Source organism: Pteropus alecto, unplaced genomic scaffold, assembly GCF_000325575.1.
Source record: "Pteropus alecto unplaced genomic scaffold, ASM32557v1 scaffold86, whole genome shotgun sequence".
Classification (NCBI taxonomy): domain Eukaryota; kingdom Metazoa; phylum Chordata; class Mammalia; order Chiroptera; family Pteropodidae; genus Pteropus; species Pteropus alecto.
The window spans coordinates 17701311-17722440 of NW_006442109.1; the positions used below are offsets into that span (position 1 = coordinate 17701311).

Consider the following 21130-nt stretch of genomic DNA (forward strand, 5'->3'; position numbering starts at 1 on the left):
AGATGCCTCCTTCTGGGGAAGTCAGCCCTGGCTATTAAAGTTAGGTTGGCATATAGAAAGAATTTTCAAGTAAAAAAGTCTTTTAGAAACTTGTCAGTAAATTTTGAGGACTTTGTGAGAGTAAATATAAGTAAGCAAAAATAAAAGCAAAGAAATATGTAATTTATCATGGGTTGGTAAGACTGCTTATGTGATTAGTTGATAACTCAAGTAACATCTTTAACGTTTCTACTATTACTACTAGAAAGTAACAATAGATGGATATTTAATTATCTATTCTGTAATGAGGTATGCAAACTTTAAAAAACGGAAAACAATAAAAATGTATAAAATCCCTATTTGTTTTACATCTTTCCATGTTTTTATCCCCAAATGAAAAAGTTGAAGACAGTTGTAAAAAAAATTAGGGCAGATTATCTTTTTGTGAAAAGTATGTCTAAAATATAGATTATATGATGAATATATATATTTTTAACAAGTGAAAACAATTTTTTTTGAGAATAGAAGGAAACAAAGAGCTAGAACCCAGTAGATTTATTTTTTTATCCACAATAGGGAAAAAGGGAGTACCAAGTGCTTATGGTATCCAAGTGAGGGCTGAGTCAAGTTTATGTATTTGTTGGCTCTTTCAGGTTTTTCCAAAATTAAGATATAATGGTTTTGGAAAGTCAAGATTTTTCTCAGAATAAGAATACCTGGTGAAAGGAATATTTCCATACTAACAAGTATCTTAATTTTCTCATAACATTTTGGATTCATATTTTTTATTCACTTTATTTCAAACTTTTTATCAAAGGTGTGACATCTTTTAGATTGAAGTAAAAGGGGGGATACTTTTATCTTTAGATTGAACCAAAAGGAGATACTTTTATCTTCAAATATAGCACTAGTTGCTTTTGTTTCCCAATTTGAGGGATGTTACATCAGAGAAGGAAATGTGAAGAAATTGTGTATTGACTCATGTCCTGCAGAATTTATTTTCTAGATCAAAAGGTTTTTCTGTTGTATGTAATAGTATTGCTTCCCCTTTCTGGGCATGATTAAAGTGAAATTACTATTCCTGTTCAAGATTTTTTTTTAGATACCTATATGTAGTCATAGATTTCAGTGTTTTAAATGAAATTCCACTCCATTAGAACTAGGAGAGCCTGCTTACTATGGATAGTTTGTTTTGCATCCATTTAAATGATGAATATAACCAGAAGTCAGGACAATCATACGACCCACATCTTGATGCCATAATTACTGCATTGTGGATTCATCAAAGCCCCAAGTTATGCTGTCTTTTCTCTAGTGTCAGTTTTCCACAATAACCTTCCGATACCTCAGATAGTAAACATTTTAATATGACTCCCTTAAGTCCTTTAACTTGTCTTGAAGAAACTGGTCATCCAGAAGATCATTTTTTTAATTATTATTTTTAACATTTTTATTTTCTCAATTATAGTTGACATAGACTATTATATTAGTTTCAGGTGTACAGTTATTAGACATTTATAACTTACAAAGTGACCCAGTAAATCCAATACCCATCTGACACCATACATAGTTATTACAATTCTACTGACTATATTCCCTATGCGGTACTCTACATACCCATGACTATTATGTAACTACCAGTTTGTGCCTCTTAATCTCCTCCCACCTTCACTTATCCCCCCCATCTCCTAGTTCAGCAACCATCAAAATGCTCTCTGTATCTACAAGGTGGTTTCTTCTGTTTGTTAATCCTGTTCTCTAGATTCCACATTAAGTGAGATAATATGACATTTGTCTTTGTCTGACTTACTCTACTCAGCACAGGTTTTATTATACATAATATTTTCTGACTTGCTTTTTTCATTTAATATATTATATCTTTTTATGTCAAGTTATGTTGATCTACTTTATTTAATGGCTGCATTAATTATAGATATATATTTTAATAAATTCACTCGGGAGATATTACACTCTAATTTTTTATTATAAAAATTGTTCCATTAACCATTCTTATATATGCATATATATTTTTTCATTCTCATGTGAGTGTTTCTGTCAGATAAATTCATAGCAATGAAATGGAATTGATAGGTCACAGGATATCTGCCTGTAAAACTTGATAGCTATTACAAAATTACTCAAAGGATAATAGTCTATATTTCTAATGTTTGCAATGCCTATTTTCCTGTATTTAATCTCCTAACCTGCATAATCTTTGTTAGACATTAGATTTATTTTTCTCTTTGTGTATTTTTGGTAGAAGGTTGAGCATCTTTTCCTATCATAAGCCATTTTTGTCTTACGTAATTCCTTACTCATGTTCCTTGCTAAATTTTCTGTTCTATTTTTTAACTTTTTTCTTATTTGTTTATTGGTACCTTTTATTATTTTTTAAATTATTTTTATTATTATTTTTAACACCTACAGCACCTGATGTTCTGAGGTGGTCTCCCATCCAAGTACTAACCAAGCCCAACCCTGCTTACCTTCCGAGATAGACACGTTCAGGGTAATATGGCTGTAGACTTATTGGTACATTTTAAATGCTTCGAAAACTGTCATATGTCACAGATATTTTCATTCATAGTTATTTATAGTGACTTTTGGCAAACAAATTTTTGATTTTTGTATAGTAAATTTTTTATGCTTTTTAGGTTTTGTGTAAAGCTTAAAAATGACTTAAAAAAATAGACTGTCTTTACCCCAGGATTATAAAACTATTTTGTTCTCTTTGAGCCCTTTCGTGTTTTCATTCCTTGAGCCATATTTTTACCAGGTTTGCTTGAAGTTTTATGAAGCCTTATATTAATAATGCTGATCTTTCAAAGCAAACGAGATGGCATCAATCTGAAAGTGTTTAGCAAAACCACATTTCTGAAGTTTAATGAAGTTTAATTCCTGAGTGATGCAGCTTGGCAAAAAATTGATTCCTTTTTCCCTTGAGGAGGCAGGTTAAGGAAAACAATGAAATTTGCTTTCTTTTTTAACTCAAAAGCATTTTACATGAAAGTGGCCTTTATCTTTCGGCATCTCTTTCATTCTCTACCTTTCACACCAATCATAGGAAGCAGTAGTGCTATGTTTTGAGTGTCCAGGATGGCAGTCAGCACTTAGCTCTATATTCAGAATTGTTTATCAAATCTTTTGTCTCTGAATGTTGTTTGGAAAGCAACTTAGTTTGACCTTTGCTTGGAGAAAATATGTTGAAAGATTTATCTGCTGTTGCAGTTAAAAAGCCTCAATCTTTTTAACTCAATCTTTTTCAAATTAAGGGCTTACCTGACCATTCTAGCCACTAAGCCTGGAATCAACTTCCCTAGGGTAGTACTTTTGTTTCCCACAGCATAAAGGCCTGTGCCTAGTGGATACAGGCACTCCTAAGCTAGGTTTATTTATTGCCAGAGTTTGGGGACTGGAATAAGTTCGACATTGTAGACGATAAAAAAAAAGTATAAACTGACCCTTCACTTAAGATCAGAAGACTATTTGGAAAAAAGAAAGCAATATAGTGGAAGGGTCTTCCTTCCCACAATGAACAGGATTGAAGACCTCTGAATTCCAGAAAGAGACACATTTCTCACCATTTAACTCCAGAAGTATTTATATCAAAATACTTTTTGAAATGTGATTTTGTGCCAAAATTACCATAAAGCATAGTGACAATAAATATTAGATACTTACTTAGTTTTAGATGACTTTTTTCCTGCATCTAAATTTCATCATGATAAAACCTGTCAACAAACTAAACATCCATTAAAGTGGAAATAAACTATGATAAATATAATAATGTATTATGTAGTCATTAAAGTCATTTGAATAATTTTAAAAATTTTTGTTAAACAGTTAAGTGATAAATGTAAGGTAGAAAACTTGTTGACCACCCCCCCCCACCCCCAATGCTTACATAAAATGTTTGGAAGAATATATTTCAGGTGCATTTAAATAAAATTTGCAGCAAATATAAACTACTTTCACTACTGAGGGGGACTTACTTCACCCATGCTTTTGATTGCCTTTGTACACGCACTTCCCTTTGCCTGAAATGCCCTCTCTACTCTTATCTGCATGTTTTATTTCTGTTTGTACTCACTTTGCATGTTGCCTAATCCTTGAAATTTATTTTGAGTCCTAAAAGATAATAATTAAAATAAAAGGGTTTAAAACAGTGCCATATAGTTGGTGCTCATAAACATTTGTTGAATGAATATGAATGAATGAATTTATCTTGTTGCCAGAAGGGTTGGAACAGTATAGAGGTAGATAAAATGCAACAAGGTAATAAAAGTAAAAGAGAAAAATGCAACAAGGGGAAAGTAGAGGTAGGAATTATAAAATGGAACCAAGAATGAAGATACTACTTTACACAAAATATACACTATGAGGTCCTATATTCTTAACTATGGCTATGTACGTGAGGGAAAACTCTCTTCAATGACCTAAGCCAACTGCTCAGAATAAGCTCAGTTCTAACACTAAAATCAAAAAGAAAGAAATTATTAATGGTCCTTTTAAAGAAGATGCTTGAAAATTTAGTGAACTCTGCTTACTAACAGTTTCAAGGAACAAGATAATGAGTTCAGTAGGGCTCTTTTTTTTTTTTTTTTTTAGCGACTTGTTAATGTACATAAGTGGCATCACAACAAAGCAAAGTTTAGGTTGGGGATAAGGTTAAGGCATGGGGCTTTTATGGAGCTGCCTGTGCTACACAGTTGAAGAGAGTAAAATGCCTCTGGACAGATCTGAACTAGACCTCACTATCTGTTGAGATCATCTTCAGTATTACATCAGGACGCCTGGTCTCCTGATAGATACAAGAGTATTATCATATCTGCTGAAAGTAAAATGAAGTGATAAAGAAGCCAACTCCAGCTTAATTGGTTCTTTTCGGCTTTGGTAAGAGTTTGTTTTATTTTATTTCTTTATTATTATTTTTTACACCTACAGCACCTGGTCTTCCTAGGCGGTCTCCTATCCAAGTACTAACCAGGTCCGACCCTGCTTAGCTTCCGAGATCAGACGGGAACGGCATGGCCATAGACAGTAAGAGTTCGTTTTAGAGCTAAGGAGTAGAGTAATAGGGATCACACCACAGGGTAAGTAGTAAGCCAAAGAGTAGACAACTACTCCTCCCACATCTAGCTGTGGGTGAAATTGTTAGATAATTGTAGATTTCTTAAGCTTTTATACTTCAACCCCTTCATTGTGGTGTAGTTAGTGATTTTAGTGGCCCTAAGTCCCTATTGAAAATAGGCAAAATTTTAAAATATTCATAATTATGGTAAGTTTAACAGGCAAGTTTAGGGATGAGGCTAGATCTGAAATTAGACCTGGTGATAATTAGTATTTCTGATCCTTTAGTTCCTGATGTGAGTAAATCAAATGCTTGCGTGTCTTTTACTGTAAATAGAATAAAAGGATGAGATTAGAGATGAGAGATTAATGAGTATAAATTGTATGACTTTCTGAATAGTGGAGAGCAATTAAAAATTTTATGCTATTATAAAGACATTAAAAATAAAATTGGAGCTCTTTATCAGAGCTTTGATACTAATTAGTAAAGTTTAATACTAATCAATAAAGTAACTCAAGGAAAAAAGTAATATAAGCCACTATCTGGCAAATTATACTAAGAAGTACCAAAGTTATGCTAAGAAGTAATAAGTAAATGCTGGAATAAATTGGTAGTTACAAAGTAGTCATAGACATGTAAAGTATAGCATAGGGAATATAGTCAATAATATTCTAATAACTATGTATAGTGCCAGGTGGGTACTAGACTAATCAGGGGGATCACTTTCTAAATTATGTAAATGGCTAATCACTATGCTGTATACCTGAAACTAATATAAAATATTGTTGAATGTCAACTCTAATTGAAAAAAAAGAAGACAAATGCTGTAGATTCAAGGGAAGGAGAGATCAGTGTGTCAGAAACAGCGGTCTATGATAACTTCTTGGATGAGGGCTAATCCTCAAATACGGAAATCAGAAGAAAGGAAGAAGAGCATTTCAGGAAGTGTTATTTGATTAAGTTAAGGCATGTAGGTAGGGCTGTCCATTCTGTGTTCAGAAGACACAAGGCAAGTAGGTTACTTTGACCAGGTGAGATAGTTCAGGAGAAAAGCTAATCAGTTGAAAGCTAGATTAGAACCAGATAGTGGAAACTATTGAATGTCACCCTAAGGAATTTGACTTTATTGTACAGAATACTTATTCTCAAGGTTAAGGGACAATTTTTGAATGGGAAGAAAAAAATATTCTGACACTTGGAAATAAGGAAACAAGTATTGTATGTAACCAGCAATCAATTTTATCTGCCTATATGTAAGTGCTTAAGGTGGTTGATTAAGGGAGGACCAAAGAAAAAGTTGAAAAATGGTACTATAGAAAGTAATGAATACCAGTAATTAAAACAAGATTGTATTTGGTATAGGAATATAGATCTGTAGGATCAGAATGGCATCTACAGAAACTGATTCATAAATGTATGGGACCTTATATGACAAAAAGTAGCATTTTTAAATCATGGGAAAGGTGTGGATATTCAATAATCAGGATAATTTCTGTCTCACACCAAAGGGGAAAAAGTCCAGATGGATAAAACAGCTAAATGTAAAAACCATAACTCTGAAAAAGTTTTAGTAGAAAATATGAGAATAATTTTATAATCTTGGAAATAGGAAAGGCTATCTAAAAGCAAGATATAAAATATAGATACTCTAGGACGTGGTTCCATAGTGTAACGGTTAGCATGTCTGCTTTACATGCAGAAAGTCCTGGATTCGTGCCCCAGTGGAGCCATGGTCCATGGTCTGCGGCCATGCCACCCTGAACAAGCCCAATGTCTGACCTCAGAAACTAAGCAGGTTTGGGCCTGGTTAGCACTTGGATGGGAGACCACCTAGGAAGACCCAGTGCTATAGGCATAAATAATAATAAATTTAAAAAAATATAGATAGATAGATAGATACTATCAAGGATACCCAATTCATCCTTTATATTTGACTTCATAAAATTAATATCTATGATAGAAGATATTTTTTAAAAATCAAAGCATGGCACAAGAAAATATTTGCAATAGGTATAACAATGAATTCATTCATGATCGAATTTAATAAAGAACTTCTGCAAATCAATAAAGACAGCCCATTATGATGGTGAACATATGAACTTAAAATAATTCACAGAAGAGGTAGGGATCTCCAATAAATGTAGGAAAAGATGCATAACCCCACTAAGTCATCTGGAAAATGCAGATTAAAATAAACAGGTCTTTTATTTTATATTTTGCTTATGAGATCATCAGAAATTAAAGATGGTTGTTACTTTATTGGTGAGGCTGTGGAGAAATAATTACCCTCATATGTTGGTAGGCCTCCCCTGACAACCTTACTTAAAATTCTAATCCCTAACTCCACTCCCTGTGTTCAGGTTTTCCCCTTCTTGCTTTATTTTTCTCCACAGCACTTGCTACTGACTTACTACATATTCTGCTTATTTGTATCACTGCCCTTACTAGAATATAAGCCCTTCAAGGGGCAGTTTGGCCTCACCCTGGTACTATATCCTTAGCACTTGGAATAGTTCATGGCACGTAGTAGGAGTATATATTGAATGAATGAGTGAATGAATGAATGAATGTAATGTTTATGTTCCAGATCAAGATAGGCTTATTTAAAATATTTAAAATATTTTTGCAGGGTTGTTTATTGAACAAAAAATAGAATATAAAGAGTATATAGGACATTTTAAAGTTTTCATTAGTTGGGATCTTGAATCCTCTTCACTTTCTCAAGTGAAGTCTAAATTAAAGTAGGCATTTTCATATTTTTGGGAGATGAAAGTTTCAGAACCTTTGAAAAGCATTATAGAAATAGGTTCTTGAAAGCTATCAAGATGGACTTGCATCTTCAATTACATTTATAGTACAGCAACAGTTTTGGGACTGCTGACAGCCCATTGGTTGGTTTACATTGGAATTATAGACATGTGGGGGAATAATGCCCCCATTCTTCTTCATCATGTCTAATTCTAGAAGATACAGTGATGGAAACCTTACCTTTCCATAGTAAAATGTAGCTACTCAGGAATGATGAGGGCACCATCATATCAGGTAACATTCACTTAGGTTGTACTTTATAGGTAAAATTAATGTTGTTGCTGTGTTATTAGTTTTGCCATCTGCCACCTAAAGTGTTTTAAAATTTCATCTTTGGCCCTAGCAGTCTCCTAAATTCAGTCTCCAGCTGCCTACTTGTCATTTCCACTTGGATGCGATAACAGCTGTCTCAAATTTAACACACCCCAAACTGGTTTTCCAGTTTTCCTTTTATAACTTACTGCTTTTGAAGTCTTCCTGTCTCAGTTCTTGTATTTGCTTAGTCAAGGAGTTATACCTTGTACCCCTTATTAAATATTAGGAAGTTCTATTGGCGCTACTTTCAGAATATATATATATCTATACAAAAAATATATATGTGTGTGTGTGTGTGTGTGTGTGTGTGTGTGTGTGTGTGTGTGTGTGTATATATGTATATATACATACATATATATATATTCTGTCCATTTCTCACTGTCTTCCCTGCTGCTACCCTGGTCCAAACCATCATCTCTCACCTAGATTACCGTTGTAGCCTTGCAAATAGACTTCCTGCTTCTATCTTTGCTCTCACAGTACTGTCTCAGTAAGGCAGGCAGAGTGACCATTTGTTCCTTTCCTCAAAATTCTTCTGTGACTTCATTTCACTCAGAGTAAAAAGCTAATGTCTTAGGATCTGTAAGGCCTTAAATGATCTGTCCCCAACCCCATTATCTGTCCGTCCTCATCCCTTCCTACTAGGCCACTCCTCCCTACATGCACTGGCCTCCTTGCAGTTTCTTAGAGATACAAGATACAGGCTTGGGCCCAACTTTATACCTGCTGTTCCTTTGGTCTGAAACACTCTTCTCCCAGTTAACTGCATAATGATTTCCTTATCCATTCAAATTTTTGCTTAGATATACCTTCTCAATGAGGCTTTCCCTGACCATCCTTTTTAAAATTAAGCCCCCCTAACCCAGGATTTTCTATTCTTCTTTCCCATATTTTCCTCCATAGTAGGAAATACACCATCAAATATATAGTATAGTCTACCTGTTATTCATGTTGTCTCTAGTGTGAAAGATGAAATTCACAAGACATTGAGATGATTTTAATTCAGCCTATTGCAATGGGGAGAAAGTTCACTAATGAGAAACGTCTCAAAGGAGGAGAAACCGAAGGGTTTTATAGAGGCAAGTAAACAAGGGAATCATGAGGAAGGATGGAAGTGAGTCCCATCTGAGATTTTGGGAGGGCTGTTTGGGCCATTACAGTTAGCCATTTGTCAGAACATTAAACAGTATGGGGAGATTTTCAACCTTCCTTGCTTACCTAAAGCATAAGGCTCAGATCAAGTTCAACATAAGACTCCTGTCTATTTTTTATACTGGTATATTTTCAGTACCTAGCATGTGCTAAGAACTCAATAAATGTTGAATGAACAGATGAATAAAAGAATGAATTTAAAGTGACATTAACCTTAGGCCTCCTAACTGCTGGGGAATGTGTGATTATACTATTGTAGAATTGATCTTTCTACCGTAAGTAGCTTTATAAACAAAGTGAGAATCTGTAGAAAAAATTTCTATCTTAACATCACCAGTAGGTGCTATATTCTGTATTAAAACCATGTGTTTGTAATACTTATTGTCAAATTCTCTTCCATAGATCTCTACAGATAAAATCTTATATGTTGTTAAGAAATGTTCTGTAGGTTTTTTTTTTTTTATGAAATGAGAGTCAATTTAAATGATTGTCTCTTGTTCTGGAGGCTGTTATTATAGTTTGGATTTTATCTTGAAGGCAGTGGAAACAAATTTTAATCGATTGAGTGATTTAAGTGATCAGCATTTATGTTTTAGGATAATAGTATGGGCAGCCTTGTAAAGGAGTTACTGGAGGGGAATTGAAACTGCAAGTAAAGATCTGTTATCTGTCACTGTAATTCAAGTGGGGAATAATGAAGTTGGTTAGGATGTGAAAGAGGGAACGGATAAGGAGTTAGACTTGGATCGAGGTGAAGTTTTAATTATCCTAAATATAGTTATTCCTAAATCTAAGATTTTTGACCTGTTTGGTGGCTTTTCCTTGCAGCCAGATTGTTTTTGGCTATTTTTAGTTAAGACTAATCTCCGAGATACCAGAAACAGGAAGAGCAGTAGCAAGATGATTTAGTATTTGAAATGCCTGAGAAACCTACAAGTGGTTATCTAAAAAAGAAATGTGTGACTGGAGATTTGGGTAAAGAAACTACTCTGAGGAATAAAAGAAAGCCTGAATCTAGTAAAGGACTTTATCCTCATCTTTTTGTTTGTTTTTCTTAGAATTATCCTTTTCTTAAAGGACCCTTAGCTTTTAACATTGTAGGATTTTTTATACTTTTGTAATTTTCCCATAAACTCTGCTTATTTCTAAGTTATTATTAGTAAAGCCCTTAAAATGTCAAGGGTTTATGCATTTACCTATGGTCAAAATAATGGGAGAGGAACCCCATGGTTCCTCCAGAGTTTTGAGTTCCTTGAGGAACAGTTTAGACTTGGGTTATTAACTACATCATCACCCAGAAATCTGCTTATCTTTCTTTTTTGAGTGCCTAATATGTCAAGCACTGTGTTTTGTGTTGGGAAAATATAACAGGCAGGTAAACAGGTAATCACAGCACAGCATTCTAAATAAGTAGGTTAGGAAAATACTAGTCTTTGGGGGTGGGTCAGGGAATGGTTCATGAAGGACCAGCTGAGAAAGGAAGGATGGGCACAGAAGTTTTTGAGATAAGGGGGTGAGGTACTGATCAGAGTTTGCAAATCCCCAGAGTTAAAAGCACCAAGCTTTTTAGGGGAATTGCAGAGGATAAGGGAAGAGAGAATTGCTGGAGAAGATAAAATGCTAGAGATAAAAACACAAGATACTCAAGATTTTGGGCGTTATCCTTAAGTTTGTATGACAAATCTTAATATTTTTAAGGAATGACCTTATGAGATTATGATTTTAGGAAGATCATTGGCTATAGTTTGAGGTTCAAATACAATGGCAGCTTTGAAAGTCAGTGCATCCAGGGTGGGGCTTTGAAATTTACTTTTTAAAATTTTGCTTTAATTGTAGCATACCCAACTTTTTGAGAACAGCTGAATTAAGAGACTTCTTTAGTATGACTGAATTTTGCTTATCCAAACTGTTACTTCGGTGTTACAGCCAATAGGAATCTTTTTCTCATTTGGGCTAGATCACAAATTTGTCCTTCCTCCAAGACAAGTAAATGAAGAATTAAACTGGGGCCTGATTAGAGTGGGCTTTTTGATTTGAGAAATTCAGATACGTTAAAGTTGGCCCAATTTACCAGTGTGTTCAACTTTCTTTTGAAATGTTTATTTCATCTGAAGTATTAAGAGTATTTTGTTACAAAGCAAAAGCTAGGAACTACCTGTTTAAAAGAACTATTTAAATGGAAATTATGTAGAGAAGGGTAGGAGATAGATAAATATCCCTAATTGGATCTGGTAACTTCTAAGTTTTGGAAGGTTATTAAGAAAATGAAGCATGTAAGTCTCAGAGGTGAGATGGAGGAGCAGTGAGAATATGGGCTGCTAAAGGAGGTTAGAAGAATGGGGGTAAGCAAAGGAAAGAAGATGTGAGGGAAGAACAGACTTTACCCTCAAGGTTCTTGCTGATCTAATAATCAAATAGACATGAGACAGCTTAGCAAGAGAAAATAATCAAATTTAATACATGCATATGTATGGGAACCCCACATGAGAGAGTCAGAAACCCCACATACAAGAGAGGTTCAGAGATAGAAAGGGTGATTGAAGTATATAAGACATCCTGAGCTAGGGATGAGGTAATGCACCTTGGGGTTTCAAATAGTCATTGCAGGATGATAAAAAGAGACATTTAGTAAATAAAAGTTTGTCGTTCCCCGCTCCCCCCCCACCCATAGATAGGTCAAAAGAAGTTGTCTCTGATAATAGCACATTATGGGTAAGGCCCAGTAATTCCAAATTCTTCTAGGTAAAGGGAGGGGCAGAAGTTTCTCTTGAGCCTGCAGGGGAAGTTGCCTTCCTCAAGTTAATCTGCATACCACTGAGGCACATCTTGATGTGGCTTGTTCTGAACCCCCACAGAGAAACTTTCACATGGTGAAGAAAGAATGCTTTTTAGGCTTCAACCAATTTTATGTCAAAGTCTTATCTACTTTTGTTGCATATAGAAAAGTTTTTCTAGTTACCCAGTCACTTAAACCAGAAACCTGGGAGTTATCTGCACTCTTTACCTTTTTCCCTTCAAGCTGGTTATGTAATCCTCTAAAAAAAACCTTTCATGTCTTCTCAGATTTCTCCTAGTCCCTCCCTTTATCCTTTAATCTCTGCCCCATAGATATTGGTTAAATGTAAGTGCTCATCTTTTCCACAGAATATTGCACTGATTCCTTGCATCCCAGAGGTCCAAGCACCCTTTAGTTGCTTCTCCATCTTAATATATGCCCTTTTAAAGATTCATACCTGTCCTTCTTATAACACTCCACTCATAATAGATTAATTGCCTATCTTAAAACTTTCATATTCTTTTTTTCTGCATCTTTTTTTTTAAGGCCCATGAGGGCAGGGATTTAGTCTGTCTTGTTCTCTACTGTATTTCTAGAGCCAAGAACAGAGCCTAGCATACACTAGATGCTCAGTGACTAAAGAGCTACGACTTCAAGGATTACAATAGATTGCTGCTTTTTAAAAATTAGTTATATATAATTTATATATTATATAATTTTATATATATTTATATACAGTATTTTATTTCCTCTTCTTCATTGATAGAACACATGTCAAATAACCCAAGATAAATGAATTTCTTTAGGTTTCTCTAGTCTGCAGAAAGTATTTTTCTTAATCTCAATTGTTCTCTTCTTCCTTCTCCAGAAGGAAGAAAAGGCAATAATGACTCATGTTGGTTGTTTTTCTTCAAGTGCTTCATGCTCCAGTCTCATCCCTACCCGTTATCTGTGGTTTTGTTATTAGGATAAGCATTGTTTAGGCAAGCTCTGTAACAGTTCCCTGGAACTATTGTAGGATTGTTTATGTAATAAATACATATTAGAAATTTGTTAAAAGATATATTATTTGCTTATTTGTCCATCATAACTCCTTTCAGTCTACCTTGTAAGTCAGTATTCAGTCCATGTCCCATTGATTTGCAACCAGAGTATACTTTAATGCTCCTATAGAAACACACCATTAAAAAAAAAATCTTCAAAATATGAATCAAATTTAAAAAATTATGTTACTAAATGGTAATTATTTCAACTAATGATTCTCATCCTAAAATATTCAAAAACTTTTTTAATAGTGAGATTTTTAAATTTTATTTTAAATTATTTATTTAATCTACTCTCCCTTTTGGTAACCATCAGCTTGTTCTCTATATGTGTTTCTGTTTCGTTTATTTATTTGTTTTGTTTTTCTTAGATTACACATATAAATGAAATCATATGGTATTTGTCTTTGACTTATTTTACTTAGCATGATACCCTCTAGGTTCATCTGTATTGTTGCAAATGACAAGATTTCATTTTTTTTATTGCTGAGTAATATTCCATTATGTGTGTACATACATACACACACACACATACACACATGCACACACATATACATATACATACCACATCTTAATTCATTCATCTATTGATGGACATCTAGGTTGTTTCCATATCTTGGCTACTGTAAGTACTACAGTGAACATAGAGGTGCATATATCTTTTCAAATTACTTTTTGTTTTCTTAGGATAAATACCTAGAAAGTGTTATTGTTGGGTCATATGGAACTCTACTTTTAATTTTTGGAGAAGTCTCCATACTGTTTTTCACAATGGCTGCATTAATTTACAGTCCGACTAGCAATGTACAAGGGTTCCCTTTTCTCCACATCCTTGCCAGCACTTGTTATTTGTGGATTTTTTTGATGATACCCATTCTGACAGGTGTGCATGCTGCCTTTGCTTTTGTTCTGTAATGCTTTTCCGTTCTCTTGAGAAATCTTTCTGGTGTCATCGTCATCTTTTTTTAAATTGAGAAACCAGAATTTACTTTTTGTGATCTCTCACTTTTAAAATTTAGACAACTAACTCAGTTTAAAAACACACTAACATGTCAGAAAAACATTATAACCTCATTTATAAAGCCTTTGACCATTCTTTCCTCCTGCAAAGTTAATTGCTCAGTCTTTGTATAGCTCTATATGTCAACCCATAATTTTCAAATAGTAATTCAAATACAAATAGTAACATCAAAAAGTTTTTTAAAAACTCTTGAAAACTGGTTCAATGAGAAATTGGGATTTATATAGTCAGCTTAATAAGGAATGCTGAAATAAAATTGGTAATTTATAAAATTGGTTTATAATCTTATAAGATATTTAGACTGTAGCCTTTGGGATTGGATAATCTCTACTGGACAGAAAGAAATTATTTCATTATGATATAACATTTTTTTACAAGTTTACCTTTAAATTTATAAACTGTCTGGGCCCTAATCAATTGTAAACAGAAAATCAAACAGTCAGATGACCTCAGGTGAACTTATCAGAAAATGCTAGTATGACCTTAAAAGTCACACAATATTTATGTCTTACTTTAGATTTTGAGCAATTTATCTAAAACATGCTTTTATGTTGTAGTGAGCAACCATGTCTTTGTATCTTCTCTTTTAAAAATATTAATTTACAATCAGTAATGAAAGATTTAAATCTATATTTTTTGCCCTCTTCTCTTTTGAATACTGGTTCCATAGTAAATTGTCTGCAGTTGAGTGCTATTAGAATACCGTCAACTTGGATCTGATGTGTTTTCAGTATATATGCAATAATAGAAGTATTTTTTTTTTTAGGCTAGGCAACCCTTGGTTGACTTTACAGATTACAAGGACCTTGTCAGTTTATAGTCCCTTATTTTTTTATTTTTTATGCCTACAGCACCTGATTTTCTTAGGTGGTCTCCAATCCAAGTACTAATCAAGCCCAACCCTGCTTAGCTTTTGAGATCAGACGGGATCGGGCTTGTTCAGGGGAACATGGCTGTAGACCAATTATAGAAGTAGTTTTAAGACAAATTTATGGAATAAAGTCAGTAAGATGCAATTCACTTTAGTAAGCTAGTTTTTAAAGTTTAAATAAGAGTTTCAGAAAGAAAGGGGAGAACAAACCGGGTAGAGTGACAAATGTTTGCTGGTTTAGGACTTAAGTGTAGGTTGTCAATGACCACAAGTTTCTAACCAACCTCTGGTCTTTTTCTTCCTCTGTTTTAATCCAACTGAAGTATTGCTGACACGATTATTGTCATAAAAATTGGTAATGTTTCTTTCCTGCTTAAAATTTAAATCGCTTCATGTTGCCAACACAGTAGACATTTTGCTTGGCCTGGGAGCTCTTCCATTCCCCATGCTTGGTTTCTTCAGCCATGCTTTTCACACCTTACTGTTTATTGAAAACATAAGCTTTTACTCTTGCTGTCTGTTCTCCGTTTGCCATTCTCTGAATTCTTGGCTTCCTCACACAGTTAAATTGGGTTTTCCTTTCCCTTCAGTTCTGGTTGGCCAAGTCCTACATTTCCTTTTAGACTCAGCTTTCTTCTTCATGCCACCAGTATGACTGTTTAGACTATTCTAGCTCACGAAGATATCTTTGTCTTAGAAGTTTGGTTGTATTTGTTTATGCAGGTATGCAGTCATGTCCTATATGATAAATCCATGGGTGGGTTGTCTCAGTTTCACCTGGAAGGTAGTAAGCCACTTTTCATACTTGGGTCACATATAGTGCTTCCTATAGGATTTTAAAAAATATATCAATATGTTTTTGTATTTGTAGACCTGAAAAATGTCTGAAAATTCCAGTGACAGTGATTCATCTTGTGGTTGGACTGTCATCAATCATGAGGTATGCTATTTAATACTTTTTATAGGGCCATGTGTAATATTATAGTGTTAGCAAACTGGGTTCATTAAAGCAGCGATCCCCAACCTTTTTGGCACCAGGAACTGGTGCTTCTATGAGAATCTAATGCCTGATGATCTGAGATGGAGGTGAGGCGGTGATGCTAGCACTGGGAAGCAGTGGCAAATCCAGATGAAGCTTCGCTCAACCACCTCTCACCTCCTGCTATGCGGCCTAGGGGTTGGGGACTCCTGCTTTAAAAGCCAGTATTTTTCTATATTTAAGCATAAGGTTCCATTGTCTATAGCTTTGACATTTTCCCACTTATATTAAACTTTATTGCTGAAAACTCTTCATGAGTCAGCATCTTCTACCTTATTTCCTCAGCTTTGAGACAGTAGGCAAATATTTATTGAGTTTATTACTGGTCAGGCCCTGTGCTTTACCTACACTCTCGTATAATTTTAAACAACCCTCTGATATAGATTGTTCATTCCCATTTCATAGCTGAAAAAACTAAAGCTTGGAGAGGTTAAGTAATTTGGCCAAGAATGTGTAACTAGATAAATAACAGAAAGAAGCATGGAGAACATGTGCTTCACTTAGATATGTATTAGTAGAACTTAACAAGAAAAGGACTATGGCTAGAACTTTATCACAAAGTGAATTTTATTATAGAAGTGTGATGTTATAGAATTAGCACATAATAAACATTAATTTATTTTCTCACACTGCTAATATTATGTCCATTATAGAAAAATCATAAAATACTGATGAATGGAAGCGATAAAAATCACCTATTCAGAGTTTTAATGGATTTATCTATAGTTTTCTTGTTTTTTTCCTTCAAGCTTCTTTTTTAATAAAGTTTTTTTGTTCGTTTTATTAATAAAAATTTTAAATGGTATTTTTTTATAATTACTTTGTTAATTTAAGGTTTAGACAACTAGCTAGTTACATCTAGAAAAAAATATTAACAAAAAAAGATTGCTTTTTCTGCAGGGAAGTTTCGAAATTTAATACCAATTGAGTTTGAGGTGGTTTCTTCTCTTTTTTGAAGTAGTTTCTTTTTTTAATGAGTGACTTTTCTATTTTTAACCTGTTTTCTACAAAGCTTAGATCAACTCCCATAGCAACAACTTCTCCTTCAATGATAATTAACTACAAGCAAGGCAGCTTTGGGAATCTTCTTGTGAGTGCAAAACAGCAAACCACTCTGGCACTTAGACATGTGTGCCATTAGGGTATTCTATGTTAGAGACATCTTGTCACAGAGTAGGTCATGTCTGTACTTTTATCCCTCTTCCCTCCATATCTAGTTATCAAGTTCTACTCTTTCTTGCTAGTGTCTCTTATATGTGTTTTCTTTTTCTTTCCCATTGCCCCATTCTGATTTAGGCCAGAATTGGTCTCCCCTGACACCCCCGATTCATCCCTAACCTTGCATCTGTTTCTACCATTCTTCTGCCACAAACCCAAAGACTTATATTCAGAATTCTTTAGTACTCAATTCAAAACCCATTCCTTTAATGAATTTTAAAAATTTCTCTTGTTTTGAGTTAATGTTTATCAGAACTCAGACTTTTTGATTTCATGTTTCAGTAAACTATAGGAAAAATTGAGGAAGGGGGATGGGGAGAGGCAGAATCTACTTAGTGGTTAAAATAGAGCATTCAACTTTTGAGCTAACTTCTCTCTTAGCATCTAAACCTATGACTGACTATTCTGCTATTTCCCTGCCATAGGCCTTTATGGACTAAATTGAACAAAAGATAGATTAGATACTGTTCCCCTTGGAGTATGACAACATATGGGACTTTTAATAATGGAAGCATCTACTTGTAGTCAAATCCAGCTTTGAGCAGCTGATAGACAAATAACTGATTTTCACTTTTTCTTAGGGGTCTGATATAGAGATGGTGAATTCTGAACATGGTGTAGCCAGTGACAACTGTGAGCTCACCCCAGAGTATTCATCTGTAGAGCAAGAGGAGCTACAAGTATTGCAGTTAGAGCAGGAAGGTAAGACATTTAAAAAATCTGATTTACTCACTTACTTACTAGGATGTGTGAGGGACATTATGAATCTTGCCTTATTTCTAGGTAGGCAGCTTTTCTGACTAATCTAAATGATCAGGTCACTGAAGGACTAGAATTTTGGTATGGATTAGTGGGCAGGCCTGCAGAGCCTAACTTACCCAGAGGTTTGTTTATTTGCAGCTTTAGTGTACGTTTGGACCTCCTAGTAACTCTTTAATACTACACATATAACAAGTAGATATTACTAGTCTTAAGACTACTGGTATACAAAATTATTAAGTCATCACAAGGGATTGTTAGAGGTGGTAAATGGTATTTAACTACCATTTTGCATCTGTATTATGTGTAATCTCACTTCCTATGGGATTTGATATCCATATTAATTATATAAAGAATTATGATGCCTTATTAGTGCAAACTCTTATATTCATATTTAAATTACTTTTAAACTTTTTTTAAAAATTGCTAAAAATGTAAATAGAACATTTCCCCCTCAGGAGAATACAGCAGAGGTGTCAAGGTTAGAAATATAGTAGATTGTACCTGTTAATCTTGCTTTTAGCCTGTTGATTACCAATTTCATTTGAATAGTGATTGTTATCTTTCATGAGTCAGAGATCTCTTTGAGAATCTGAAAGCTAGGGGGTAGTCTCTCTCAAGAATGCATGTGCTCATAAATTTCCATACTTCCTCAGGAATCCTTGGACCCCAGTCTACTTTTGCTGAGGAGTCTTACCTCCAAATTAATATTCTGTTAGGGACTATATAACATATAAAGATAGTGGGGGTTCCCTCCCCCTTTTTTTTGTAGGGGTTAAATTATATGAGAAATAACATTCATGATAGAAAAAATTATGAGCAAAAAGATTTTAAACCACCTATAATTTTTTTTTTTTAATCTGGAGACAGTTGCTGTAAACATTTGGTGTATGTTCTTTGCTATGCATAAATTTCTATGTTTATTATATATTTTTAACTTCTGTTAATATTTTGCAGCCTTTTTTATTAAAAATATAATATTATGAACTCTTTTGTTTGTACATTTTTTCTTTGAGGAGTTTCTTGTAAAAAATATCTGCTATAGTGACATCTTTTTCTCTATTTAAGTTCTTGGTTTTTTTTTTACAGTCTATTTTTTATTGTGAAGAATTCATAATTTGAAGCCATAGTTTTGATTTTTGTGTTACCAGGCATTGACAGTCATTAGAATAGTGGTACCTTTAGTTTGAATAAACTCAAAGAATGCAGGAAATATGCCATCAGTTTTCCATATTAACAGATTTTTATAAACACCTTAGATTAAGTGCTTTGGTATTGTATAGTAGAGATTATGTTTATTTAGATATTGTATTTTAGTAGCTTTTAAGTGAGTTCAGTTAAGTATGTAAAATTACACCCTGACAATTTCAAGTATTGAAATAATTATATTTGAAATACAGATATCTTTTTAGCAACAGAAGAGTGATGGTTATAATTATATGTGTCATTTGATTAAATCCACTTTAAAAAAATTGTAAATGCCTTTTATGTACCCAGATAATTATATATGTAGACTATCAGAGTAGTAAAGTATAATTGAATTGAATTTTGCTTTATATCAGAGAGCAGCCAAAATTGCACAATGTTAGTGGGAGAAACTGCTTATCCAGCTTTGGAGGAAACGAAATCAGCACTTGAGGTAAACCTGTTTTCTACTCTGTGGAAGTATGATAAACTTAGAGAATACTAATTAAAGCTTCCATTTATAGGTGTGCATACTGTTTCTATTCGAACTGTGAACAATTTTCATTGAAAATTTTGAGATTCCTAGATAGGTCACTTTTAAGGTTAAAGTTAGCTTCTATTTTAACTCTTGATTGAGATATCTTTTAATTTAGAAAAGTAATTTCTTGGTAATGTGTTAAAGACTTATTCATTTAACTTCTAATATAATTTTCTTTGGAAATAGGTTGCATTCTTGAATTATATTGAAAAATTAAACTAAAGGAGTTCATATCTAAAATGAAGGTTAGTTTTTAAAATTGAGAACTAAATCTCATCCTTTCGTGTTTACTTGAATTCTAGATAAAACTAGATAGCTAAATGATTTTTACATGGCATAGCTAAAGTTTATTACATTCATAATCAGGAAAATTTAATCAGTCTTTTATGGGCTCCTTGACTACAGAGTTTCGCTGAAATAAATCCATGGAGCTGATAAGAAATCTCCTTTCTTTGGTCATTGGGTTGTGAAGCTTCTGCAGTCCACTAGGAATAGGCAGGCAGCAGTTTGATATGATTCTGAGACAGCGTTACCAACTGGTTGGATGGTGTTTTCAAACTAAAAGATGAAGCTACTATTGAGTAATCTTTACCTGTTGAACAGGATTCATATCTTTTATTTTAAGCCCAAATTACCATACTGCCTAAGTACCATTATATACTTTGAACTGTGTAAAAAATTTAAGACCCTTAAGTAATTATTGAATTTACTGTCTCTAAAATTATAATTCCTCAGGGAGAGGAAGAAAAGTCACCTGAAGACAATGTCTATTTTGGAACTGTCAGTGACGATTCCGATATTGTTACCCTTGAGCCACCTAAGTTAGAAGAAAATGGAAATCAAGAAGAAGCTATAATTGTTAAAGAAGCACAGAGTCCAGAAGACTTTAACATGGGTTCTTCCTCTAGCAGCCAGTATACATTCTGTCAGCCAGAAACTGGTAAGAACTACACAAAGAATACACTGATAAGAGAGTTAAGGATTCCTGTGACCATGTTTTATATAATGGTTTGTTCTAACCCTAAATCTCAAGTTTTGAATATTTTTGGATTAAATTCAAGAAAATTTTTTGTAAAATCTATTATATTTAGTGTTTTCCTAAACTCTAGGGCCTAGAGCACTGTTAGTCCTTTGCTATAACAATAAATACAGTCTCATCATGAAGTAAAAGGCAAAAAAAAAAAGCTTCAAGAAGGTTCCTTAATGTCTCAAAAACTCCAAACAAAATGCATTTGACATTTTTTACATCTTTAAGAGTGGGAGATTGAGCCAGTATACCTAAAAGCAGGAGAATGTTAAGATTTTTACCTGCAGTAATACAAATTTTATATTATGGAAATAGCGAAAGAAACTTA

General features: G+C 33.8%; 1 protein-coding gene and 1 pseudogene across 1 annotated transcript in view; one reads left to right on the forward strand and one right to left on the reverse strand.

Moving 5' to 3' along the window:
- The window catches only part of CCPG1 (cell cycle progression 1), a 39141-nt gene that overhangs the window by 3888 nt on the left and 14123 nt on the right, over positions 1-21130 (forward strand). Inside the window, exons 2-5 of the mRNA XM_006920341.3 lie at positions 15908-15976; positions 17875-17995; positions 19615-19691; positions 20511-20715. Of these exons, the coding sequence (XP_006920403.1) occupies positions 15917-15976; positions 17875-17995; positions 19615-19691; positions 20511-20715 (463 nt within the window). The 5' untranslated portion in view covers positions 15908-15916. The remainder of the gene's footprint in view (positions 1-15907; positions 15977-17874; positions 17996-19614; positions 19692-20510; positions 20716-21130) is intronic.
- Positions 15008-15126, reverse strand: LOC112469747 (annotated as a pseudogene).